The sequence below is a fragment of the Chinchilla lanigera genome, unplaced genomic scaffold (assembly GCF_000276665.1).
Source record: "Chinchilla lanigera isolate Chin_1 unplaced genomic scaffold, ChiLan1.0 scaffold00015, whole genome shotgun sequence".
NCBI classification, from domain to species: domain Eukaryota; kingdom Metazoa; phylum Chordata; class Mammalia; order Rodentia; family Chinchillidae; genus Chinchilla; species Chinchilla lanigera.
The window spans coordinates 8,599,874-8,626,873 of record NW_004955416.1 but is presented as its reverse complement, the minus strand read 5'-3'; the positions used below and the strand labels follow the sequence as shown (position 1 = coordinate 8,626,873).

Sequence of the window (27,000 nt, the reverse complement as noted above, 5' to 3'; positions counted from 1 at the left end):
CCAGGCCCTCAGCACGCTCCAAGTGCTGCGGCGCCCGGACTGGCGCTCCCCGAGTCCCGCTAACCATGGGGTACAGCGAGAAGTAACATCTTCTGTAGCTGGCGCCGCTTGCTAGCATCCCAGAGTTAACAAATGATTGTGTTTATTGACAAGTTCAAACAGCAATACAAACGGACACGTTAAAAACACTCCCCACCCGGTGCAGCCGGAGAGGAGACAAGCGCCACGGTCCGGATAAAGTATAAAAGTTATAAATAAGGGGATCTCAAAACTGGGGTGGGGCGAGTCGACGGAGCGGGGCAGTGGCGGCCAGCGACCTTAGACATGCACGAAGGGACGTGGCGCCGGCCACAGGCCCCCACCCGCCCCTGGCAGAGGGCAAGGAAAGGGCGGCTGCCTTCTCACGAACTGCGGCGGGAATGTCGCGCTCGCCTCGTGGACAGGCTGGCTGAGGATCCACCTGGCCCGGAGAAGCCAAGCCGGCGCCTAGCTGTGGTGGGTTGTGGCTGGTGGGGAGCTCTAACCCCCAGATGGCCAGCTGCAGCACTGCCAGGGGTCCACTCCCGGCTCCAAGAGTTCTTGGGGTCCAGGATTTGAGTTTGGCCATGTAGGTGGTGGTAGCAGAGACAGGTTTTGCCCTGCTCGGGCCACTCTCCAGGACCCAGTTTCTTTATAGCATCTACCTGCAGTGCTGCCCACGTGTGCGCCACGTGTGCGCCGGCTTTTATGGCCTGAACCCGTGGTCACACTGGTCCTGTTGTCTGGGGAAGAGGGAAGCAGGGGGCCCAGAGACACGTTCTTCACCGACTTTGCACCATCTAACTGCCTGGTCCTACCCTGCGGGCCTATGCTCTGTCCTTCCCTTCATCCCTAACACCTGCCCCTCTAATGCTAATCTGCCCCCCACCTCTGCCACTTCCCTGTGCCACCTGCCACTGTCCAGTGTGTCTCTCGGCCCCTGCGCCTCCCTTACTCCCAGCACTGCTTCTGTGGAGATTCATTCTACCAGGACCAGGTAGGTGTTCATGGGCCACCTCGCAGCTGGGGTGTGGACACCGAGAATCAATGTTTTGTGTTGTGCGTTTCATTCCTTTTCATGCTTCTTGATATGAGTTCCACATAAACCAGGGCGGTGAAGCTGAGGCAGAATGTGAGAGGCACCCAGGCACGCATGAGCCAGCCAAATACTCCAGTGAGGGGCACACACGTGTGTGGAGTGGGAGGGGGGCTGGTTTCATCATTGGCCAAGGTCCTCCGAAGGTTGACTGGCGCCCTGTAAACCACGAGGGAAAGTCCACAAGCTTCTGACCACAACATCTGGGATGCAGTGAGAAGGCAGGAGCCCTTGGGCTTCCACAGGCCACTGGGGACCAGGGCAGGAGGATAAGGCAGGCTAAGGGGCTGAGGAAAGGAGGCCAGGGCTGTGTGTCTGCCCAGCAGAGGGCTTTACTGTCCTGCAGCAACATCCTACAGCTGGCTCCACGCGCTCTAGCCAGGAGGGGAGGAGCTCTTGGGAGTTGAAAGGAGTGGAATGTGGGGGGCTCAGGTCCTGATACCAACTGTCTCCTGAGGGCTGGGATGCTATACCTCTGTGTGCTGCCAGAAGCTGGGAGAAGTAAGCCCTGCTCTGGGAGCCAGCAGTGTACAGCTGGTGTGGGAGGGGAGTGGGAGGAGAGGAGCACACTGTTGGCTGGTGGCACTGAGTACCGTGTCCCCGCCCGCCTCTACCCATGGAGTACCCTGTGTGTGAGCTGATCCCTGAAGTAATTTCAAATGGCTTCTAAGCAGAGAGGGCCAGCCCTTCCCAGCGTCCATTAGACGGGGCAGGCTGCCCTCCTACCCTTCACAGCACCAAGATGACAAAGACTCAAGACCTCTGCCTGCCAGGAGCCACTGCAGGGGCTGTGGAGGCAGGAGTTCCAAGGAAGTGAGGGCACAGTCAGGGAAATAAATTAATAAATACAGGGCCCCATGAGGAGCAGCTGGGAAAGCTGCTTCCGGGTGAGTGCTGGTCCCTCCATCCACTCCAAGCATCCCACAGGTCATAATGAGTAGAGGAGGAACCACAGTTTGGAATGGGGAGCATTCACGTGGGACAGGCTCTGGAGCTCAGAGTTTGCGTTCCATGCGCCGCTCCACGGCTCGAAGCAACAGCTCCGAGTACTGCTCCAGCAGGGCCTGTGTTTGCTCAGCTCCTACAGCCCCAGGGCTGCTGCCTGGGCTGGACAGCGCAGTCCCCGCCAGGGCCTCTAGCTCCTGCCGCACGGAAGAGAAAGTGTCCCTGAGGAGCTGAGTGATTCGACTCTGTTCTGCTGAGGGTGTCTTGCAGCTTGCCACCTGCGACAATCCCGAGAGGTGAGTTGGAGGAGCTGTGGGGGGCTCGTCCGTGGCCCTGCTAGCCCTAGTCTGCCCGAGAAGTGACTGGCTGGGAGTTCTACACTCCGAGATCAACAAGCATGACCAGGGACTGTGGGGTCCATTCAGACTCTGGAGGGTGACCCACGGGAGGGTCTTTTCAGATTACAAACCATCCACAGCTTGCTAGCCACCCCTCACAACAGCTCCCACAGGCTTCACTTCCTCTTCAAAGTGTGGCTCCTCATGGCTTGCCCTTATGTCTAGCATGGCCAAATCATTTTTGGATATGCAAAAGATACTATTAATACTCGTACTGGGACACTAGGCATAAATGACACAGTCTTTCCAAGCCCCAGCCTCCTGTCTGAGGAGGTCTCCAGTGCTTCACAGGTAGGTGCCTGGTTCAGCAGCCCTGGCCCCTGGTTCAGCGGGCCTAGCCCCTCTCACATACTCCACCCAGGGTTCTTCTGAGTGCTCCAGCCATATCATTCTAGACACTCAGCTGTCCAACACTCAGCACTACTGACATGCTCCATCTTCCTGCCAGCTGGTGCCAACACTCACCAAGTGGTACAGCCCCACAGCCTGGCGCAATTTCCCACGCAGCTCGGCCACAAGTTGTTCACACTGCTCCAGGCTCATGGCTGGTTCTGAGGGACAGATATAGCTCAGTGAGGCTCAGCAGGTTACCATGTCAGGCCTCCTCACTCAAGGGCACTCAGAGCAGGAGAGCCCTACCCTTCAGCACTGTACCTCACCCCCCAGTCCTCTGGCCCCCTTCCCTTCTAGCCCCCCAACCCAGCAGCACACAGACAAGATCCAGAGGACAGGGCCAGCTCCAGACCCAGAGTCTGGAAGGCACTGCAAGGTTAGGCGGGTCACAAGATCATGAAAGTTGTCAGAAGTGTTTCCCCATCAGGGATGTGACTTATGGACTGAGACAGGTGCAGACAGGATGAAAAATGCTAGCGGCTAAGTGCACAGAAATGGGATGGAGCCAGAGGGTGGCTGACAGACAGGGAGAAAGGATGGGGCAGGAGATGGGAGCTGGGGAGCTGTGCACACCTGAGTCTTGGCTCAGGGATGACCCTGGCCTGGTGCATTCCAAGGGGTTGGGAGTCTTCTCAGGGGGTGGGGGCTGGAAGTTCTCAGGGCCTCGGAGGAGGCTGCTGATTGGCAGTCGCTGGGCACCAGGGCTGTTGGGCCCAAGATGAGCCTGGTACTCTGTCCTAGCCTTGGGAATGGTACCCGCCCCCACACAGGCCTGCCTCTCAGCTGGACTGCGACCCTTTCCTAAGCCTGCTTGGGAGCAGGGCTGTTCCGTGTCACCAGGGGCCCGGCCCTTGGTTACAGGTGAGAATGTGGCCAGGGTAGGGCGGTCAGGCAGTGGTTTGGGGATGTCCAGGACTAGGTGAGCCCGGCCAGGCAGAGTCAGCTTGCTGAGTGGTGAGACTCGGAGTGGGGCAGGAGCTTGAGGTTCAGCTGCTAGGCCCAAGTTCTCCCCAACAGAAATACTGCGGGCAATCTTGGCCACAGAACTGGTGGTGGGGCTCTGGAAGGAGCAGGGCCGAGATGGACGTCCATCAGCCTTGGGTAGGGAGCCCAGGCCCTCCTGGGTCTCCATCTCCTGTGAGAGCAGGGGGCCCGATGCAGGTACCTCGTCTGCAGAGACAAGAGATACAGGTGGTCAGGAAGGGTGCCTGGTGCTGCTGCTCAGTCCCAAGGAGGGCATATGCCCACTCCACGGCCACAGCAGGCCCGCCCTCCCCCAGCATGCCCCTTCCATGCTTCCCGCTCACTGGAGCTGAACCCACCAGGCTCCGCACCCTGTGGCATCAGACTGTGCACAGATTGGGCTTTCCGGAGTCCAGCCAAGGGGCTGGCCGTGGCCACTTTCTTGGGGACCCAGCTGCTGTCCAGGTTGTGACGGCGGCGGGGCAGCAGTATGGAAGCTGCCTCACGGGAACCAGGGGATGTGTCCACCTCCAGGGGTGCTTCCAGGGGACTGGCACCACTGCCTCTCAGCTGGTCACCAGATGCCTGTGGCACCTGAACAGGTCTCAACACCACTGCCAGGCTTGAAGAAGATGGGGATGGTTCCCTACAGGGAAGAAATATGGGAGAAGGCTCAGTGCTCCTCCCACCAAGAAGGTGAGCTGCTCTCCCAGCAGCAGCAAGGAACTAGGAGAGAGGGCAGGTACAAAGCCAGACAGGATCAGGGCCAAGCCACTGTCCCCATCTAGGAGTGCAAAACACCCCTGGGGAGGGGAAGGGCAGGGCTGAGTGCTGCTCCAGGAGCAGGAGCACTGGGGGTTACTGGAGCCGAGCTGCTGTGGGGTCAGGGCTCCGTACCTGAGTGGGGGTGTCTGCACTTGCAAAAGGAATCGTGAAGAGATGCTCCGAGACTCTGTCCTCTCTGTGATCCGCACCAGGCCTCCTGCCAGAGTCCCGGAGACCATGAATTGAGGCAGAAGCCAAGCCCTTGGCCCAGGTTCTGCCTCCCTGAGATGGAAACCCCAAGGCACTGCCTGCCCCTCCCTCTCAGCTAGACAAGGAGGGGAGGGGCAGACAGCAGTGACTGGACGCTGACCCTCTGACCACACCTGGAGCAGCCCCATTGGCCAGAGTCTCAAAGTGCTGTTTTAGGAACTGCTCCTGATCCGGGGTATGGGGGCTGCCTTCCTGGAGCGCATAGAGGCCAGTGCCTCCCTCCTCTTCTTCCTCCTCTTCATCACCCTCAGCTGGTTCTTCCAGGTCTGAGGAGATGCCATCCACACTCAGGGGCTCCGTGCTCTCAGAGTCTGGATGTGGGGAGGGAGAGGCATCACACTGCACCTGTCACCAGGACTTCCTCCCTACCTCAGACAACTGGCCCCTCCCCCCAGGCTGCAGCCTCACCTTCATTGGGGTGCTCGGGGCTGGAAAGGCGGCTGCTGCTGTAATCCACGGAGCAGGCACTATCCGGGCTGTGCTTTTCTGAGCCCCTGCTGCCTGGGTACACTCGTCCCCGGGTTCCTCGGGTCAGGGCCTGCACCTGGAACTCACTGCTGAGAAGGCCAGCAGGGGAAAGAAGACCATGAGCAGACAAGAGCAGCAGCCCACTGAGTACAAGCAGGACCAAGGAGAAGGTGGTGGCGAGTGGTAAGCAAGCCCTAAGCTGCTGGGGACCAGCCTTCTGCCGACTCAAAAGCACTCAAAGGAAAAGGAAGATAGCTGTAGGGCCCCAGAAGGTCTGGCCAGGGCAGGTCCCTTGCCTGGTATCCATAGTGGGGCTGTCACTAGGCTCCGGGTACAAAATTCCATCTTCAATGGGTGCAGGCTCCAAATCTTGGGCAAAGACCCCTTCCTCTTGTGACAACAACTGGATAATGTGGGGGCAGGAACAGGGTTGGGAAGCCTGAAGCCGAGACTTTTCATTCTGGGAACATACAGAGGGACATGACAGGGTTACTTGCGTGAGAAGAGGGCTTTAGGGAAGACATGGAGGTGGGCAGGGGTTTGGTATGCATCGATTCTGGGGAAACTTAGTATTCCAGCTCTATGGAAAGAGAGCAGGAGGCCAGGCTGGGCACCGACACTGAGCTTCCAGAAGAACTGTATTACACTCCAGACAGCCGGCCTCCATCCCTACTTAATACCAAGAATCACCCGAGGAACCCAGCCCAGGGCAAACGCCACCATTGCCACTCCACCCCAACCCTTTCTCTGCCTACCCCAATACCAACAACCCAACCTAGCCTGTAGTCAGGTGACCCATCTACCACAGGGACAAAGCAAGCACAGCTGGACCCAGGCTCAGGCCTGTTGATAGAAGGCTAGCTGAGGCTCCTTGGAAGTCTCTAGAAAGTTGACAGAAAGCTGGCTCACCTGGCTAGCACACGAGGCCTCAGGGACCTGCTGACCATCTTTCCCAGGTCCAGACGGGGGCATGGCCAATGAGTCCTGGTTGGACCCCCGAAGGGGTGGGGCCAGGGTTTCTAGCTGTCGCAGGTCTAGCATGGAGCGAACACTCAACGGCACACCTGGTTGAGCCCAGCGTCCCCTTCTTCTGGGTCCTGAATTGGCTGCTGGAGCTGGGTCCAGGAATTCTGCTGTCTCCTGGGCCTTGTAGGGGTTGGGGGTGGGGGAGGAGTAACCGTAAGAACCATACAATGCTGTCAACAAACACTCACTGTCCCTCACTATGTGCCACACCCCTTCCACACACTAGGTCGTTTCATCCTCACACCCATTTAACGGAGTAGCTACTATTATTATCCTCATTCTTACAGCTGAGGGACATGGGAACACAGAGGGCTCAAATGTCAAGTCAGGCTCCTATACAGTAGGTGACCTGCCGGTCAGGCTGGCTCTGGAGTTCATGCTCCTAGCTGCTCTCCCTGCTCTCACATAGGAACCTCTAGTCTCTGCCGTTACCTACTGTCACGGACACTTCAGGTGAACACCCAGGCAGCTATATAGGTACAGCACCTCCCCTAGCAGTGACCAGCCTCATCCAGCACAGGAAGGGCAGCCTGGAGTTTCCTTCGTCCCTAACCACAATGCCCCAACAGGCCTTCTAGGACACAGCACCTGGGCAGACCCCACACCCAATCGCCTCCCCGCTCCCCTGCTGTAAGCTTGGAAGCACATCTGAATGTTGCGACTCACCTGACTCATCTCCCAGTGGGACAGGCTTCGGGGCAGGGTTGGGCTGGGGCCTGAGGCTAAACAGAAACAGGCAGTCATCAGGGATGCCCCTTCACCCACACCTGCAGCCAGACCCCACAAAAGCCCACCCTGTGTGGCCACAGTGATGTGCAGTGTCCTCAGCTTGTGCACTGTCACCCCATGGTCCTTGAGAGAGTCCATCTAGCCACTACAGCAGCTGGTGGCAGATGGTCACAGACCTAGTTCTTTCTTGGTCATCTTGGCAAGGACAGGCAGAGCTGGCAATTCTTCCTCTTCAGTACCTTCATCTTCTCCCTCCTTGTCACTGTCTGATGAGAGAGCTGGTCCAGAAGAAAGCACCACTGGGGGCTGGGGCCTGCGTCCAAGACAAGAAAGGTCACTGGGAGAGGACACTTGCCGGGGGAAAGGCAAGTCTTTGTGTGGAGACCCAGAGCTGCTGGATGGCACAGCCAGTGTGTGGAGGAGGAACGGTGAGATCAGTGAGATTGTGGGGAGCCACCTGGACCCACCCATCACCTGCCTGTCACCCATTCTCACCGGCTGAGTCCAGAAGCCCTCTGAGGAGGGGATGGGTCCTGCTGCTTGCCCCCTCTCTGACGCTGGCGCAGCTCAGCCAGACGCTGCCTCATGCTAATGGTCATCTCGGAGCTCAGGCGCCACACAAAGATGCAGCTGGGACAGAGCCACAGAGGTGCGTGAGGGAGGGACAGGGTGGGACTCTGGAGGTGGCAGCACCATTAGTCCTCCTCTGCATGCATGGGCAAGGAGACCCTAGCCACGCTCTGAGGCCATGTCAGCCCCAGCCAGGAAATCCCCGTCCAGGCCCACTTCTCAGAGACAGCGGTGGCAGGGAGGGGTGTCTTTGGCTTCTCTCGGGGAAGCTGGCTTCTGCTCACCTGTCCCCGGACACAGAGATGAGATGTTTGCAGTCATTACTGAATTTCATGCCAGTGACGATCTCTGTGAAGCACAAAAAAATAAGCTCTATGAGCCACCCTCAATTCCCAGCCAAACTCCTGCCTTAGCAGTGGAGCTGGGGCTGGCTGGAAGGGAGGTCAGGTAGCTCTGCTGGGTCACAAGAAACTAAGAAAAGACAGTAGAGTCCCAGGGCTGGCATAGAGGGACCACACTCACCTGAGTGGCCAAACATGGTGGCCACACACTCGCCTGAGGAGAAGTCAAAAATGGAGAGGTTCTTGTCGGAGCAGCTGGTGGCAATGTAGATCCCTGAGGGGTCTGTCTGCACCTGGGGAGTAAGTCATACAGTTCAAAGAGCACAGGAGCGCAAGTCCCTCTCCGCCTGGACAGCTCTGTCCCTCCTGGCCCAGTGCCCAGCCCACGTGGCCCTTACCTTAATGAGTGTGCCATCCTCACCCTGTGACCCTTTAAACAGCTTTTTCTGCTTCCCACTACTGATGTTAAAGATCCTGTAAAGAAAAACACTCACTCATGCAAGGAGGTATGTGGATCCAATGCACTGGGGGCAGAACCACCAGCATTCACTCTAGGCCCATTCTCTCTGGGATTACACACTTACACACACACACACACACACACACACACACACACACACACGGGCTACTCCTCTGGGGTGAGACAGGATATTCACTGTAGAGACTCAAGGGGGCAGAGTCCAGGCAAAAAGACAGACCTGGGGACTTAGCTCTGGGCAGCTGGCCCCTAGGCATGAGAGAAGGGGGCAGACGGCCTAAGGGAGGGATACCCACCGAATATTCCGGTCCTGACAGCCGATGGCTGTGTACTTCCAGCTGGGCTCCACGTCCATGTCATAGAGGGTTGTCTTCCGCACCACGTGGTGTGTCCGAGTAAACTGTACTCCATCTCCACACTGCTGGGGTGCAGCATGTGGCAGACCCACCCCAACTGCCTTGCCAGGACAGAGCCCTGCTCTCACCTCCCTTCAGGCAGGGGCAGTGGAGGCCTCACCCCCCCCTGCCCCTTTCTGGGATGCCCAGTACCCTCACCTTCTGTGCAGTGCGGAAGTAGATGCTCTTGTCTGCTCCACAGCTGATCATGCGCACTTGCCCATCGCTGGCTACGGAGGAGGGGGCCTAGCTGTTCCCACTGTTCCCACCATGTGGGGGCAGCCTTTTCTCCACTTCCCTCCATATTTTTTTCCCATTCAGGCTACTCCACAAGGCACACCAACCAATTAAATCAGAATGCTTTCCTCTAAACCTAAGTTTCCACCTGTCATCCCATACAGCCCGGGCCTCCCAGCTGCTGTCCAACACTTCCCCACTACTGGGAAGTATGATCCTTCTCACGGAAACAGGTGGTGGTGGGAGGCAGCATGATGTCCCTCAATTGCCCTGTCCCACCTGCAAACTTGACAGCCGTGATGGAGGATGAGTGTTCATCCAGAGTCTGCTGCAGGCTGTATTCCCGCCCAGCATCCAGGACATGGATCAGCCGGTCTCGGCTCGCCGATGCTAACAGCTTCAGACCTGCGATTGGAAGAATTTCATCAGCCCATATGTGCCCTGAAGAGACTCATAACCCTCAAAGATGGGTCATATCCCTCAGCTCCATGAACCATGGACTAGGGACAGAGCTGTCCTCTTCAAAACCTGCAAAGGCCAAATGGTCCAAGAGATTATAGGCTGCACATCTAAGAGCCATGAGAGACGTAAGAAGCAGGCCTGGAGGAGCCACATGCCTGGGTAGTGGCAACCTCCTCACCTGTGTCCGGCTTAGAGTACTCCAGGCACAGGATCTCTGAGTCATGGGCGTCCACCTTCAGCATCTCACTCAGGGACTGCAGTTCATGTACCCTGCAGAGATGAGGAGAGGAGGAAAGGGGTCATTGCCAAGGCTGCAGGAGGTAGAACTCCCCTTGCCACTTCCTCTGTTCTATCTTCTCTCCCAATATTCTTTTTCTTTTCCTGCAACCTTTTCATTATTTTTCTGAACTCTGATGCTTAGAGAAGTTGCAAAGAGTACAGATGCTCCCTATGTCTCTTATTCAGCTTTCCCTAATGTTAGTATCTTATATAACATTATGGTTTGGATCTAGAATGTACCCCACAGTCTCATGTGTTCAGAAGTGGGACTTCTGGAAGATGATTGGGTCTTGGGGGTGCTATACTCCTCAGGGCTTATGCCTTTGGAGGGCATCTCTCCTTTCCCAGCCCTCCCTTCCTTCTCTGCCTCCTGGCTACCACGGTGTGAGCAGCTTTTTTCTGCCATGCTCTTCCACTATGCCGTTTCTGCTTTGCAGCCAGCGAACCGTGAACTGAAGCCACTAAAAACTGTGAGCCAAATAAACCTCTTCTGCTTTAAATTCTGGGCATCAGGCATTTTGTCCCAGCAATGGGAAAGCTAATACACATAACAATACCAGAACCTGGAAATGTATGTTGGTATAATACTATTAACTAAAGATTTAATTCATATTTCATCTTCTTCCCCATATATCCTTTTACTTGATCCAGGATCTTACCAAGGGTCCAGTTAACATTTAGTTGTCACTTTTCCTTAGTCTTCTGTAGTCAATAATGATTTTCTAGTTTTTTCTTAACCTTCACAACCTTAACACTTTTGAAAAGTACTGATCAATTACTCTGTCATGTATCTCAGTTTGAGCCTGTCTGATGTTTTTAGCATAACTGAACTGAACTGATGCCAATGACTTTTTTTTCTTTCTTTTTTTGAGACAGGGTCTCACTAGGTAGCCTAAGTTAGGCTTGAAATTGCAATCCTCTTGTCTCAGCCTCCTGAGTGTTGGGATTACAGGTGTGCACTATCATGCCCAGCTTGAGTTATGCCTTTTTGGTAAAAAATGTTACAGAAACAGTGTTAGTCCTTCTTAGTATATTATAGGCTTCAGGGTGTTGATGTGTGCACATTAGCCAAGATCACTTAAGATGTTTCTGCTGGGCTTCTTCATGGAAAAGTTATTATCTTTTCCTCTTAAGTAATAAATATCTTGTTCCTTAACCTGTTTTGAGACAACTCCTCTTAAAGCTCTATCCTTAAGGATCTAACTACTCCAGCCTACCTCATGAGAGGCCGTGAGTATCCACTCCAAGCCTGGCCTTACCTAAGGGTGCCCATCCGGTCTCCTGAAGCTAGATGCTGCCCATTGGGGCTGATACACAGAGAGCGGATGCCCATGCGGGGATCCATCAGGGACCCGTCAGCTTTGTCTCCTCCCGATAGCTCAGTGTCCAGAAGGGCCTGAGTGTTCCCATCCACATAGATTATCTTAATGAGATCCTGGTGGAACAGGTCAGAGAGGTGCGTAAGGAAACTTGAGAGACTACAGCTGTGAGGGGAGAGGGATGCTGGGCAAGCAAAGTCCTGGCTCATAGAGCCTGGCAAAAGAAGAGCTGGAAGGGCGTGGTTGCGGGGAGGAAGGTCTTGAGAAGGAAATGAGAAACCTATAGCTGTGGGGAGGGTGTAGGGTGCAGGACCTCAGGCTCACATTGCTGAGGATGTTCCGGTGCAGCGTGGAGCAATGTATCCCAGAGCTCTCTGTGTTCCACAGGCGGATGGTGTTGTCTGAGGAACAGGTAATGAAAGAACTGGGGGGCAGGCAGGCCTGGTTACTGTCCTTCACCTCAGGGTAGACCTGCAGGGACAGAGGGAAAGAGTAAGGCCACCATTTAGACAGCAGTCCCTTGCCTGACCAAAGAGGTGGAAAGAAAACTAAGACAGAATAGTGGCTAAGACTTAGCTGGGTGCCCCACATATAGTAAGCAACACATACCTGTTACATGTTTTATAACTACAAAGGGAAGTTTAGCCATATACCTCCTGTGCACCAGGCACACATCTATGCATCCCACATCTATGCATTTCACTTCATTTTTAGAACAACTAGATGAATCAGGTACATCATTTCACAGATGAAGAAACCAAAGGCTTGGCCAAGAGTAGTAACTTGTCCAAGATCACTGAACTGAGAATGAGACAAAACTAGGATAGATAGGGGCAGATGAGAAGAAACCTGAGATGCACAAACACTATAATTCATGCTCAGTCCCCATGATCTATGAAAGGGGTGTTACGGTTAATATCTAGATACACCCCAAAGCCCCGTGTGCGCATAAATGGGGCTTTGGGGAGTGACCAGATCATGGGTGTGTGATACTGCTTTAGTCCACTGATTGGTTTAGCATAATTCTGGGTGTGGCCGAGTGAATTTACTGCAGATGGAAGATCTACCCTGGATGTGAGTGACAGCAACCGACAGGCTCATAGCCTGGACGGAATACAAAAGGGAAACAGAAGGAAGGCTGCTGCTTCCTGCCTGCCTTACCATAAGGCTCTTTCTCCTCTGCCATGTTGTCCTGCCTCGGAGCCAGCTGACCAGGGAGGGACTGGAACCTCTATAAACTATGAGCTGAAATAAGCCTTTGCTCCTTTAACTTGTGGGTGTTGAGTATTTTGCCGCAAAAACAACAAAGTAACTAGCATTCATGATGGGGGTGTCAGTGGAGAGGAGGGCGGTGACAGGAACATATGGTACACTTGAGGTTCCCTACTTTCTGCCCTCACAAAGCCTCCCAGCAAACCCATCTCCAGCCAGCCCAGCCCAACTACCTCCACACTCCAGACACAGGAGGAATGATACAGAGCCGAATACACCTTGCCCACTTTCTTGGGGTCCCTCACATCCCAAACATAGATGCTGTGGTCGTTGTACACACAGGACAGCCACTGATTAGTCGGATCAAAGGTCAAGGCAATGGTATCTGGATACTTGGCATTGGCGCCTGCAGAGAAGAGGCGACTGGGAAGGAGAAGACAAGGAAAACTGGTGAGATTGAAGGGGAGGGGGAAAAGCCACTCACACAGGGAGGGGCAGAGCACGGGGCACCCTCTCCAGGCCTGCAGGTTTACAAGTACTGGTGTTGCCCAAGAAGAGAAAGCAGCCCCTCAGAGCCATCAGCTGGGAGCTGACCCTGCAGTGACAGTTGGGCCATGATGTTCTTCTAATGAACACAAACTAGTTCACAGGACACCAACACCAGGCAAGGTATTTCTGTGGCCATGACAGGGTGAAACAAAATAAGGCGGTTCTGCAATCACGTCTGCACTTAAAAACTACATCACCATACAAACCCCAAAAGGATTAAACATCATCCTTTCCCATCTAACATGATCGATGGCCACTTCTTTACCAAGATAGCTTTACCACATACACGTCCTTCTAACTCTTTGATAAAGATCACTAAGATGTTCAGGTATAGAATTGTCCCTTTTTCTTTCTTTCTTCTTTTTTTTCTTTCTTTTTTGTTTTTAAAATTTTTTTTTCTTTTTTGGTTTTTTGAGACAAGGTCTTGCTATGTAGTTCAGGCTGGCCTCAAACTTGTGGTGATCCTCCTGCCTCAGCGTCCTGAGTGCTGAGAATACAGGTGTGTGGCACCAAGCCCGGCTTTGTTCCCACTTCTTGACAGCATACAACCTGAACAAAAGTTCAATCCCTGGAACCATTCCTACATTCAGCTGACACAAACCCAAATCTTGTAAGTCCCTCTGACACCTGCTTACTGAGTCACTCTCCACCCTCTATGGTGCGTGTTCTTTTCAGACCCAACAAGGGCCAATAACTGAATTTGTCTGTTTACAAAGGTGTCCAGGTACACTTTGGGTATTGCCTGTTCCTTGAAGCACAGGAAGCTGGAACAGGATGAAGCTCTGAATAGAGGCAGGGGGCCCATGTAGCTCACCTGGCCTCGGTGACACCAGCAATGTCTGTCCCCAGGGCATGGGGTCTGGGAAGGGTGCTGAGGAAGTGCAGGTTAGAGGGGTTGAAAAGGCGCACAGTGCCATCAGCACAGCCGCAGAAGATGTAGTCCTGGCTCACAGAGATGCAGTGGGCCACTGTGGTCTGTGGGCAGAGTGGCTCAGGTCAGCAAGGGCCTACTCAGTCTCCTTCCACCCTACCTGCCCCAACCCCTCAGAAGTCACCTGCTGAGAGAAGAGACCAGCCAAGGCAGGGAGAGTGCGCAGCAGCCTGGCTGCTCTGTCCTAGCCCTCAGCTGCCTGATACCGAGGTGCCCTCCCTCCAGAAGCAGGTGGTCAGAGGGACCCCAGCCCTGTACAGCCAGGGGATGGCAACCAGGGACCCAGAGGGTTTAGCAAAGAGGGTAAAGGAGGAAAAGCCAAACAAAGAGAAAATGACAGCCTGGGAAGAGAGGCAGGTCTAGGCAGCACTTACTGTGAAGCTGTCTGTGTTCTGAGCAGAAGAGGAAAGCAGAGTAGGGAGACAGAGAGAGAGAGAGAGAGAGAGAAAGAGAGAGCAAGAGGAGGCAGTTACACAGGTCGCCAGGGGCTGCACGGGGCCAAGCTCCAGCATCCCGGGCTTTTCTTCCCTGCAGTCATCTCTTGTACACATGAGGCCCAGCCCCTGGCCTGCAGCCCCCTGCCAGCTCTCCCTGTTTGAAACACAGTAATCCCTTTCCCCAAGGCAGAGGTACTTACTCTCAGCTCCACCCATTTGTCCAAAAGCCTGCGATCACTGAACTCGCATAGCAGCCCAGAGGACGTGATGCAGAAGGTGCTGTCTGCCTTCTTTCCTCGGCCACAAGCCACGTCGGTGAACAGGTTATTCCGCAGCTCCCCCAGCAGCCCCGAGCGGCCCAGCAGGGGCACGGTGGCATTCACCTGTGGAGACACAGCATCGCCATCCATCCACCTTCTGAGCCTACTGCCCCTGGAAAAAGGCCCTAGGGAGAAGGAGGCACCGCAAGCCCCCTGTGTTCTGAGACCCCCTCCTCAGCCCAGATAACAATGGGCTCATACAAAATTTCTGAGTGACACTGACCAGGCAGAACAAGCCCAAGAGCAGCAATCTTCTAGGCTGTGCTGGGCTTCCAAGCCTCACCTTTGAGGTCTTGCTGTCATCAAGGTACCAGAATTTGATGTGCCGGTTTCCTGCAGTGACAAAGTAGCTGCAATCTTCAGAAAAGGACACTGCTGTCACCCGACTGGACACTTTGTTGGAGGCCACCACAATGTTTTTCTGCAGGGAAAGTCAAAAGAAGAGTCTAGGCTCTGCCTCTTGAGGCTAAAAGAAAAGAGGCTAAGCTAGGTAGGAGGTTAGTCCCTATAATCCCAGCACTTGGGAGGCTGAGGCAAGACGATCACAGCTGGCCTGGCTACATAGTTAAGACCCTATCTCAAAACTAAATAAATGGATAAAAGGGCTCAGAAAATGAAGGAGGGTTAGAAAGAATTTGTACTTGAAAAAAATGTTTCTTTTGAGGATTTTCTGGTCAGAAAAGAGGAGGTAAGAGAATCCTCTCTTAAGGAACTGAAAAAATTCATTTCCTCTGGAGGTACTTGGAGGCATAAAGCCAGATGTCTCTAGCAACATGCTTGTACATAGTTGTTCTTTTATGCTTCCAATAATTTTCTAGAATGAGCTAGAGATCAGCAGGGCGGGGTGAAGCAGCTCAGGCTGGCAGCTTCCTGCTCCCCAGCTGGTACCTGGAGCGCCACATGGCTAACAGACCATCCCACCCTGTCCACTCACCTTCCAGGCCCACACATTGACAATCATATCATGCTGGTAGCCCACTGAGACGATGTACTTCGCACTGGGGGAGAAGGCCACACAAGCCACACCATACTTGTGCTCTTGTAGCTCTGCCACTTGGCTGTGCTCAGCCACATCCCACACCCGCACAGCAGGCATGTGACCACTCTGCAGGGAGGCAAGGAGTGGATGTGAGGACTACAGAGAGATGCGCAGCCCCCCTTAGCTGTTCCTCCACTACTGGACACCACCCTCTGGTGAACCCTGGCCAAGTCAAAAGCACAGTGCTACAGAGGACAAAGGGCCAGAAGATCACAGTAAGTATCTGTGGGCAACAGTGAGGATCAGGAAGGCAGCAGCCCCACATTTTACTCAGCCCCTCTTGGTGAGGGTCTGTACCTCCACTGGGGCAATCTCCTGGAATGATTCTGATGAGCAGCCAGGATTTAGAACCACTACCGCTCCTGTCTCTTCCTACCCCAAGCCCCATCCCAGGCTGTGCAGGCAGAGGTATCCCCCCTGTGCCCAGCAGGGGGCCACCAGGAATAAGGAATATGTTAGAGCAGTGGTTTTCTTTTTTTTTTTTGGTTTTTCTCCGGTACTGGGAACCGAACGCACGACCTTGCGCTTGCCAGGCAGGCACTTTGCCGCTGAGCTAAATCCCCAGCCCCTAGAGCAGTGGTTTTCAAGGTATGTGAACTAACAGCCTGCATCAGCACTACCTGGCAAAGTGTTAGAAGGCAGTTTGGGTGACCCCAGGCCCACGGAATCAGGAGACTCAGCAGGCCCAGTGATGTGTACTTTACAAATGATTCTGATATACACTAATACATAAGATGGCAAAAAAACAGGACTTGACAGCAGCACTAACTGGACACAGGACTGCAGCTTTGACCAAGGGCGGGCCACCCACACTGCATGGCGCTACTGCCCTCCCCCTCACTCACCTCTCCCGTAACTAAGTACTTGCCATCCGGGGAGAAGGCCAGGGCAGTGATGGTTTTCCTGCAAGATACGGGGCATGCTCAGAAGGGCATAAGCAACCCCCCACCTCCCATCCCCCTCCTCTTCAAGGTGACACCAGCACACCCCAAGGGTATCTGTGGCACTTCCTATCTCTTCCTACCTGGCCTGGGGCCAACCAGGTCCCTCACAGGCCCAGAGCTCCAAGACAAAAGAGGTGATCCCTGAGGCCAGGCCCACCTACCTGGAACTGTTGAGGATGTGGTGCTGTTTGTGTTTCCGGGGATTGAACAGCACAACCACACACCTGGGGAGAGCAGCAAGATGTCAGGCTCAGCACCAGGCCCAAGATCAGGAGCCCCACACTACCCGAAACTTCTGGTCATCCAGAAAAGCGAGCAAGATCGTTAAGCTACAGTAAGAGGGGCTCTACTCCTTGCTCCTGGCAGCCTGTCCCCGCTGCCTTCCCCACCTGGCAAGGCCATCTCTGCAGCTGCAGGGAGTGAGAAGGCTCCCCAAGCACCGGCTCCATGGGTGACCATACCCGAGGGACAGCAGGGACACAGCCTTCCCACAGCCCTTAAATGCCCCCAGAAGGGGTTGCAGGGGGACAATAAACATGATTTGGCTAAAGCAAGCCTCAAGTGTACAGCCAGTTCTCAGGCTTGGAGCCACACATATGCCAATCACTTGTGCACTAAAGAGGGTGAGGCCTCACACCTGGACACATAGATGTGCTTGGCAGGAACTGGGTCCACACCCTGCACATGTGGATGGGAAGGGTGTGGGGGAGGGTGTGGACAGCTGTGCTGGGGCCAGAACTGTAGGGAGGCCCAGGAAGATAGGAGGTGTTGGAGGATACAGAGATAGCTTGAGAGGGCTGGGAAAGCTTTCAGTGCCACAGAACTTCCAGGCCCAGCCCAAACAGTCCCTGGCCCCAAGGAACCTGAGAAGGCCTCCTAACTACTAGGAGACAAGCAGGGAAAAGGGTGAGGGCAACTTCTCAGCCAGGTGGCAAGGCTGCTGGGTGAGATCAGGTCCAGACCATCCAGAGGAAGCTCCAGGGAGGGAAGCCAAGTGCTAGGCACCAGGGGCAAGAAGCTAGAAGCCAGCAGCCAAGCAGTGTTCTCGTCAGGTTCCACAGCTGTGAGCAGGCCCTGGCCCACTGCCCCTGTGCCTCACCTCTTCATTAGCACTGGCACTAGCTGACATGAGCAAGCTTGGAATCACTATGCCAGGGACAGGGAGCAGGAGGAGGGAGGAGCAGACAGCTACTTCTACCAGCCCTACATTTCTGCAGCGGGTGCCCCACTGTAGCCCTTGCATCAAAACCCCACTGCTAGCTGGAAAGTGGAAGCAGAGGAGGCATGAGCTTCTAGTAGGTGCTTAGCATCTTAGGCCCAACAAACCTCTCTCTTCTGTGTGCAAGTTCCCAGGTACTCTTCTTGGGACACTGGGACCTCTGATGTGACTGGACACGCCTAGAGCTTGCACACTGACCAACACCCTGCCATGCCTGAGTCCCATCATCTCCTCTAACTTCCTCTACCAACCCCTCCTTGCTGATTTTTTGCGGGGGGCGTTGGGGTTGGTACCAAGAATCGAACTCAAGGTCTCATGCTTGCCAGGCAGGCACTGTGCCACTGAGCTATATCCCCGGCCCTCCTTGCTGTTGTCTTTTGGCTTATTCCACCCCTCTCTTCCCTTGTTCTCTTTTCCTTGTTCTTTTGTCCTTTCCCTCTTCATACCAACTTCCAGTCCCCTGCCTTCCCTTCTAGAACGCCATAGTCAGGAGGATTTTAAGATATGACAACATTAAGATGGCACTCCTGCACAGATGCATGAAAAGTATAGCAGTTACCATTCAAAGCCCACAGATTGAATATTTAGACATTAAGACTTTATTCAGTGTGAAAAATACCCCCCTCCAGATGTGCCACTATCATGAATTCTAATTATTGTAGCCCTGGTTATAGTCCAGCAATTTTCAGTGGCCAACTGGGATTTTCTGAATCTTCTTACAACTGTGCTGACCTGTGGAGGGGGAATCTACTGGCTTGTCTCTAGCAAAGAATTCTCGTTTGTCTGGTTATAGTTACCTAGCTTTCTGATTCGTTATGGATGAGCTTCAGCAAAGGGCTCCAGTGGAGAGTTACTCTGACTGAACTGACATGATTGATACACAGTCTAGCCAACCACATTCCGAATCCAGAAGAACTAAGTGTTTTTGGTTTTTTTCCGGTACCGGGAATTGAACTCACAACCTTGAGCTTGCCAGGCAGGCTCTGTGCCGCTGAGCTAAATCCCCAGCCCCCAGAAGAACTAAGTGTTGAGGGCTCTATGGTTAAGTCTGTGCTTTCATCCCAAGCATTATGGCCTTTAAAAAGCAGTGCATCTGACTTTAAAACACTGTCCAGGTCACTACACAAACTCTGAGTCTTTGAGAGAAACAACACCCTGTTTTTTCTGAGTTCAAATCCTAGTAGAGCACAGTGTCTGCCTGGCAAGCACAAGGTACCCCTCCCTGCCCCACCAAAAAATCCTAGTGGTAGGAGGAGGGAAGACCAGTAGTAGTAGTAGTAGTAGTAGTAGTAGTAGTAGTAGTAGTAGTTCTATGTGTTTACAATGCAAAGAGGACTGGCTAGAGGCAGAACCCTCCCTTCTCTACACTCTCTCAGCCTTACTCTGCCTCCAGTAGAGCCTCGGAAATTCTCAGGCATAGCACAGAAGAGTTAAGCAAGGCAGGGAAACATACACAGGGAGACCCTTAAAATCTGAATGTTTTACTCCTGATTATTCAGATCGGGGAAATCATCCAACACAGCAAAAACGAACCCAAGGGGACAATAATGCAGATGCTGAACTGAGGGCACAGCACCCTACATTCCCTGTGGATGCTGCGGTCCTCCCAAGAGAACAGGAGGGTCTGTTCTCAACCCCTCTGAAAAGCCACCTCAGTCTTCTTGGTGAGCTTGGTGCACCTTCCTCAGTGACTCAGAGGAAAGAGGGTGTGGCCTCCACCTCCACATCCCTACTGGGCAAAGTGAACCCTTTCAGCGGTGCTGACTGAAACCCGCACCCTGACAAGGGCTGGGCTGGCCCAACGCGCTGGCTCCTGTAACTCAGAACCTGAGGGTGCAGAGAAATTGCTCACTCTCACAAGGTGAGGGAAGACCTCGGTTCCTCCAGGCCTCAGCCCTCGACATCTGCCTTCCCTGCACAGGTTCAGGCCTGCACCATTGTGAAGAACAACACAGGATGCACACAGGATCCACCTCCTACCATTCTCCACCCGCCAGAGGCAGAGCCAAAGGAACCGGGATGAGCTCTGAGTGGAGCAGCACATACAGGGAGCAGGCAGAGAAGGATCAGCCAGTGTCCTCCAAGTTTTTCTTTCAGTCCAGGTAAAACTGGGAAGTGACGCACAGAGGCAAATGTCACCCTCTTCAGCCCCACTCCCCACCTTCCTGACTGCCTGTCACCACCACTGCTCATACTTTTCCCTAAGCACACTCCACTTGTAATAGTCTCTGTAATTTACTGGAAGGGGAGTGTCTATCTTCACACACTACATTGCCAGCTCTATGAAGACTGTTTTTGTATGTGCTGTTTACTGTTAGGTCTCCAGGCCTAGAAGGTAGGCAGTCAAAGTGTTTGTGATGAGTGAATAAAATGTTTAAGTCATGATCTTTGGGATCTCTGCCCTCTGGCTGTTTAGAAACCTGGGTACAAACCTGTGAAACATGGCCCAGTGAGCAGGTTCATTGTTCTTCCAACCTTACAGCTGTGGGACGGCTCTCCCACACCCAAGCACCGTGTGGTAGAGAATGAACATGAACATTGTGGTCTGACAGACCCATCTACTAACACATATGTGATCGTAGGTATGTTCCTTCACTTCTCTGAAACTCAATTTCCTCACCTGTGAAATAAGAAACTTCTACCTCACAGAATTGTGAGAACTGACAACATTCAAAGTTGTCAGCTCATGCACTTGACCATCTTCTCGAGGGAAATAACAAGGGAAGGGCATCCCAAGGACAGCAGTTGCAACCAGAAGCCCAAATAACATCTTACACAGGACACTAGTTATTCTGAGGTCATCCAGATGTGGAATGAAAAACTATTCCTCTAGATTCATTTTCAAAAGGGAATTTTTTTTTTTTTGAGGGGAGTACTGGGGATTGAATCCAGGGTCTTCACACTGAGCTACATCCCCAGCCCTTTTATTTTTTATTTTGAGACAGCTAAGTTGCTAAGTTGCCCAGGCTTGTCTCAAACTTGAAATCATCTTGCCTCAGCCCCCACGATGCTAGATTACAAGCATGCAACACCAAGCCCAACTCAAACAGGAAATCTTACAGCTTTAATTATTCCAAGAGATAATGATTCCAGTGTGGTTTTTTTTTTTGGTTTTTTTTTTTTTTGGTTTTTCTCCGGTACCAGGAACCGAACTCACAACCTTGTGCTTGCCAGGCAGGCGCTTTTGCCACTGAGCTAAATCCCCAGCCCCTCCAGTGTGGTTTTATTTTGTTTGTTTGTTTTGTTTTGTCTTTTTGAGACAAGGTCTCAATGTAGTTCAGGTTGGTCCTGAACTCACTATGTAGCCCAGGCTGGCCTTGAACTTGCAGCAATCCTCCTGCCTCAGTCTCCTGAGTGCTGGGATTACAGGCCTGCACCGCCACGCCCAACACTAGTGTATTTCTTATTGTAGCCCTGGTTATAGTCCTCTTTAGATACATGGAATCCACATAAGTAACCCTCTTAGGCAGGCCATGAGCCCCACTCTGTGCACCCCTCCTCAAACACACAAAACCTAAGAACTCTGTAGAGTCCATGGGGCACAGCTATCAGTATGCCTTTCTCTGCCCACAGGACCCTACCCGTATTTCCTTTCAGACAAGAAGTGAAGTTTCATGAGCTGCAGGACTCGCGAGCACAGTCCAGTGGCAGTATCCATGTCCCTCCTTCTCACTCACCCAGTCGAGCCATCCAGGGTGCTGGTGAGCTCCTCACACAAGTGAACTGCTTTCTCCTTTTCTCAGACCCTTGCACTTGACATTCCTTGCACCTGGAGCACTCTGGTGTCAACTCTCACATGGTGCTTCCTCCTTGTCACTCAGGGGTAAGCTCTGCTGTTACCCTCACCGAGCCCTGATGCCGTCCGCCTACAAGCAGCCCTTCTCAGTTCCCAGTTACTCATTTTCTTTCCTTTCCACCTCCCTGACCTATTTTCTAGAACATTTCCCACTCTCTAATGTTTCCTTGCTCACACTTGTTTCATGTGTGCTCTGTGCCAACACTTCTTAACCTACACAAGCAGCGGCCCTGTCTATCTCAGTGGCTGTTATGATAGCTGGTGTTTGGCCGGCAGCAGGTCTTCAGCAAACATCTGATAAATGAATGAATGCACTGATAAATGAACTGTGAGGGGAAGAACTAAGGGGCCCTGGGTTCAGGTGTGAGACAGGCAGAGGCCAGGAAGAAAGGCAGCGAGGGCACTGAGGCTTTGTGCCACTGGGTGTGATCCCATAAGGGCACCAGGTCGAGGAATCCTCCTTCAGACCCACTGGTCTCTCCACTGTTCCACACGCACCCGGCCAATACTCACACGGGGCTGCCTCGGCATCAGAGGGAGGCTGTGCTCCTTCAGCTCAGATGTCACTCAGACAGTCTGGAGATTCCATGGCTTCACGCCCTGCCCAGTGCTTTGATGCTGGGCATTTCTGCATAGATTCCATCACAGGCTGACTAGACAGAGCACCTTCTCAGCAGAGATGAGTTTCCCTTTCCTCCTCTCTGCCAAAAGCAACTAAAAGGCCACCTCTTGGCTGCTGCACAGGCCCAGTCGCCTTGCTGGGATACTTCCCACTCCAGCGGTCAAGGAGCAGCTCTGCCCAGAATACTCACCCCAGTTACTCCTGCAGTGGGGCCCACAAGTAACCTGTTCTCAGGACTGGCTGGCTCTAAAGTGGCAACCAGGCCTATGAGAAACACCCTAGTATTATTAAGGGTATTCAGCTAAACTAAGTGCCCCCAAAAGACTGCCTGGGCCCGGCCTGACATCTTTGCGTAGGAGGGCTTAAAGTATGACAGGTGTTGAGGGTGGGGGGGCTTCAGGTGCGGATAATGACAGCAAAGAGAGAGCTCTGGAGAAAAGAAGCAGGCGCCACTAAAACTGAGGGATCTCTGTCCCGGGACTCCACACTCAGTCTAAAGTTTCTCTGCCTGCCCTCTGCCCTGTGCTGTTTCATTTCCTCTCAGAATACTTTGTTTTGGTTTGATATTTGCCTCTAGGCCTCTGGGAGACTTTTCTGAGTTTTGTTTTTCTTCTTGTTTCTAGGATACCTGAGCTGGCTCCTAGAGCACAGCAGGACAAGGGGGTGGGGTGGGGCTGGCAGTAGGATTATTTGATAGGAAGAGGAGGATGACAAGGAAAGCAGAGAGCCTGCTTGGGCTCACACAGACTGTGGTGGTCCCCAGACACCTAGGAGGCAGATCAAAGAGCTCCGACATACAGCAGAACTAAAACATCCAGAAAGAAGCCGTTTGTAAAGACAGAAATTGAAGTTATAAGAAACCCAAAAGTCAGGGAACAAACAGATCAGGGAGCTGCCCGGGGCTGGCCCAAGCCAAGCACACTCAGGAAACGTACTAGAGGTTATGGTGGAGAAGCTACAAGCACTGCCTGGAAGGATACTGACTCCCAAGCACTTGCACTGGGCCAGGACCTGCCCATAAACTGAAGCACAAACCCTTGGAAGTGGTGAGCCTGGGGCCCGGATGTGTGTGGAGGAGCAGAAGAGGGTTGGGTCTCCTCAGGCAAGGACACAGGGCTCAGCATGCTGGGAACAGCACCCCAGGCCTTTCCTGCCTGTCTTCCTTCTCACCCCAGCCCCAGCCCCAGCCCCACCTCAACAAGAAGAAACCTGGCTTTCCCAGGCAAAGGTAAGAATGAATGGAATTCCCTGGAGGCAGGCTGCACAGGGATCTCCAAGAACAGAGGTCCTTCTCCTATGCGCTTCAGCAGGAGAGGAGGAGGCCAGTGAAGAGCCCCCACCACCCACCACCAGCACCAAACACCAGGGGGTCCCTGAGGAGAGACCCCTGGGGGCAGGAGTCTCCCCTGCAAAGACTCAACTGCCCATGAATTAGACTCTCCTTGATCACATGGCCAGTAGACAGCTTAGAGGAAAAGCAGCTTTGAGAAATAACCAGACAGTCTGGTCTTCCCCTACCCCATGCCACTTTAGGAGTCAGAGCTCTGCAAGTCAGACTTTTTAGACACTAGTGAAGCAATGATGAACAAACTGTTTACCTCCTTGAAGCTTGGTTTTCTTGTCTAGAACATGAGCATGATAACAGTACCAACTGCACAGTGCTGCTCTGAGTATAAAAAGTTTGTGTTAAATGCTTAAAAAGTACCTGGGCCTGGCATGGTCACGCACACCTGTAATCTCAGCACTCAGGAGACTGAGGCAGGAGGATTGCTACAAGTTTGAGGCCACCCTGAACCACAAAGCAAGACTTTGTCTCAACCTGCCCCCCTCCCAAAATTATTTGCAACAGAGTAAGTACTTGAGAAAGGTAGCTTTTTTGATGAAATGATAAAACTAAGAAAATCATGCAACTGGAATGGAAACACTGCTAGGGAAAGCACACTGGAGAATAAGGCATTCCCAAGTTGATGGTGGGGTAAAAACAAAAAACAAAAAACCAAAGCAGTGGCCCCTGTCATTTTCATGTTCTTGTACCCATTGGCAAGGGACAGAGGCTGACAAAGAACTGGAGACAGGAGGGCCCCAAGATCCCGAGGAAACACTTCTGCAAACACCCGTGAAACTATGGCTGGGGGTTTCTCATGTGTAAGAGCACAGACATGGAAGGGTAGCAAGGGCAAGAACACTGGCCACAGTCCCCACTTCTCTTCCCTGTCCCTGGCATCTCTCATAGTGATCGGGCAACTGAGTAGTCCTACCAGCTAAAAACCAGAAATGAGCCAAATCCACTGGAGAACAGATAACATGTGACATATCCGTACAATGGATTATTATTCAGCCACAAAAAGGAACAGAGTACATCTGGTTTCCTTCAGTACTCTGTTGTAGCACACATGCTACAACATAAAGGAACTGCAAAAACATTATGGTAAATGAAAGAAGTCAGTTGCAAAAGCCAACTATCAGCCCAATGTGGTGGCACATGCCTGATTGCCATGAGTTCAAGGCCAGCCTGGGCTACACAGCACATAGCAAGACCCTGTCTCAGAAAAAAAAAAAAAAAAGTCAACTATCATGATCCCACTTACATGAATTATCCAGAACAGGCAAATCTACAGAGACAGGAAGCATATTAATGGGGTGTTTCCAGGGACATTCTTCTATACCTGAAGCTGTCAGCCATTGTCTTAAACCTGTGATCACCTGGATTCCAGAAAAGGTGGAACACCAAGTAACTGAGACACCACAGATAGAGACAATACTTCCTTGGGAACAAAACCACCCTCAGCCAGAAAGATTCCCACTATGACACCTGGACTGAGATAATGATCAGCAGCTAATATTAGCTTCTACCAGCCCAGAAGCGAATATTTGAAATCTGGAAGCACTGCCTGGAAGGATACTGACTACCAAGCACGCACACTGGGCTTTTGCAGTTGGGCCAGTCTGAGCCCTGTATCAGTGTACTCCCTCAGGTATCCTAGAAACAAGAAGAAAATTAGCTTCTTCTAGCCCAGAAGCTAATATTTAAAATCTGGTTTCCTGCTTTTGCAGGTGGGCCAGTGTGAGCCCTGTATCAGTGTACTCCCTCCAGCTACCTAAGCTGGAGTCCTTTCTTATCTTCCCTCTAAATTTCCAATTAAAAATTTTTTCTGTTAAAAAAAAATAGATTAGTGGTTGCCTAAGGTTAGAGGTTTTGGGGTAGATGGACAGGACAATGATTGCTAACAAGTATAGTTTCTTTTTCTCTCTTTCTTTTTTCTTTATTTCTCTTTCTTTCTTTCTTTCTTTCTTTCTTTCTTTCTTTCTTTCTTTCTTTCTTTCCTTCTTTCCTTCTTTCCTTCTTTCCTTCTTTCCTTCTTTCTTTTCTTCCTTCCTTCCTCCCTGCTTTCCTGCCTTCCTGCCTTCCTGCCTTCCTTCCATCTTACCAGGGCCTTGTGCATGCTAGGCAAGTGCTCTACTACTGAGCTACATCCTCAGCCCTATTTATTTTTGATACATCCTGTTGCCCAGGCTGACCTTGAACCTCTGGGCTTAAGCAATCCACCGGCTTCAGCCTCATAATTAGCTTCTGGAGCTACATGTGCATGCCACTGTACTGGACTATATGGTGTTTTGGGGGGCAATAAAATTGTTCTGAAATTGGTTATTGTGATAACTGCACAACTCTGTGAAAATATTTTTAAAAATAAAGAAAAACAAACCATTAAACTGGCCCCTGAAAACACTGAATTATTGGGCCTGGGGATCAAAACCAAGGCCTTGAATACAGAAGGCAAGCACATTCCCACTAAGTTACATCCTAATCCCTAAGTTGAATATTTTAAACGTATGGTATCATACCTCAAAAAAGTTATTTTTTAAAATGACTAGAAGGTAACTACTGAGCCTGGAGCTGAGAACTGTAACACAAACTATGAATCTGTATATGTAGATAGATAGGTAAGTGTAGATGGCCAAAAAGCAGGACAGGATTCAACAAAGGCAACACCTAACAAATAGCCTCTTCCCAGCCTGGCATCTGTGCAGTACATAACACTGGGTTACAACAACCTACCCCATACTTTTCTACTGCAAATTTGTACTTTAGCCTAAGAGTAGCCAGCTGTGCATCTCAGTACCTGTGCCAGGGGGATACAGGAAGCTTCATTTTCACCCATTTGGTATGATGAACAGCAAGGTTTGTGCATGTATGCAAAAATGTCAAACTGGGATTTTTTACCCACATAATGTTCCTTCTAACAGGTTTTGCATATTTTTGCCTGAGCATCATAGGGGGTAAAATATACCCACACTGCTCTTCTGTTCTGTAAACATATATTTTACCATAATGGAATGTGGGCGTGACTCACAATATCTGTACCTGGGAAAAGTAAAAATCCATCTGTGCAGACAAATGGCAAGGTATGTACAGGTGATCCAAAGCACCAACAGCTGAGTTTTACCCATGAAATGCTCATTGCTAAACTTCTGTGCATTTTTTAAAACAAGGTTTCTTTTGATTTTTCTGGTAGAAGTAGCCCTACTCAGTACAATGGCACATGAAAAATCAGATTTGCAAGCTTTGGAGGGGTCAAAAGTGAAACATCAGATCATTCATGCATGGATGATGAAGATGATAATGACCATGATGCTGGCCATGTGAGTCAAAGTTCCTGTAAAGGTGAAATGGAACAAGAATCAACCAATATAGACACAGGGAATGCAGACGCTGTGATTTAGATGACAAAGAAAGCAGCAATATGAGTATATGTCTGACTAGCAGAAATGGTACAAAAT

At 52.1% G+C, this 27,000-nt stretch overlaps 1 protein-coding gene across 7 annotated transcripts in view; it reads right to left on the bottom strand.

The window, feature by feature from the left end:
- Window positions 1–125: 125 nt before the first annotated feature.
- The window catches only part of Mapkbp1 (mitogen-activated protein kinase binding protein 1), a 56,065-nt gene continuing 29,190 nt past the window's right edge, over window positions 126–27,000 (bottom strand). Inside the window, exons 3-30 of one of the 7 annotated variants that reach the window (XM_005381303.2) lie at window positions 16,746–16,808; window positions 16,486–16,543; window positions 15,536–15,706; window positions 14,885–15,022; window positions 14,482–14,664; window positions 13,728–13,888; window positions 12,598–12,787; window positions 11,477–11,623; window positions 11,093–11,268; window positions 9,733–9,824; window positions 9,372–9,497; window positions 9,015–9,085; window positions 8,757–8,881; window positions 8,381–8,456; window positions 8,164–8,275; window positions 7,926–7,989; window positions 7,567–7,701; window positions 7,248–7,384; window positions 7,009–7,064; window positions 6,226–6,462; window positions 5,613–5,776; window positions 5,257–5,405; window positions 4,962–5,159; window positions 4,711–4,795; window positions 4,173–4,459; window positions 3,424–4,020; window positions 2,923–3,008; window positions 126–2,337 (exon numbers count right to left, since the gene is read on the bottom strand). In XM_005381303.2, coding sequence (XP_005381360.1) covers window positions 2,110–2,337; window positions 2,923–3,008; window positions 3,424–4,020; window positions 4,173–4,459; window positions 4,711–4,795; window positions 4,962–5,159; window positions 5,257–5,405; window positions 5,613–5,776; window positions 6,226–6,462; window positions 7,009–7,064; window positions 7,248–7,384; window positions 7,567–7,701; window positions 7,926–7,989; window positions 8,164–8,275; window positions 8,381–8,456; window positions 8,757–8,881; window positions 9,015–9,085; window positions 9,372–9,497; window positions 9,733–9,824; window positions 11,093–11,268; window positions 11,477–11,623; window positions 12,598–12,787; window positions 13,728–13,888; window positions 14,482–14,664; window positions 14,885–15,022; window positions 15,536–15,706; window positions 16,486–16,543; window positions 16,746–16,808 — 4,312 coding nt within the window. In that variant the 3' untranslated portion in view covers window positions 126–2,109. The remainder of the gene's footprint in view (window positions 2,338–2,922; window positions 3,009–3,423; window positions 4,021–4,172; window positions 4,460–4,710; window positions 4,796–4,961; window positions 5,160–5,256; window positions 5,406–5,612; window positions 5,777–6,225; window positions 6,463–7,008; window positions 7,065–7,247; window positions 7,385–7,566; window positions 7,702–7,925; window positions 7,990–8,163; window positions 8,276–8,380; window positions 8,457–8,756; window positions 8,882–9,014; window positions 9,086–9,371; window positions 9,498–9,732; window positions 9,825–11,092; window positions 11,269–11,476; window positions 11,624–12,597; window positions 12,788–13,727; window positions 13,889–14,481; window positions 14,665–14,884; window positions 15,023–15,535; window positions 15,707–16,485; window positions 16,544–16,745; window positions 16,809–27,000) is intronic. The other 6 variants (XM_005381307.2, XM_005381306.2, XM_013512609.1 and 3 more) reach the window with 6 other exon arrangements.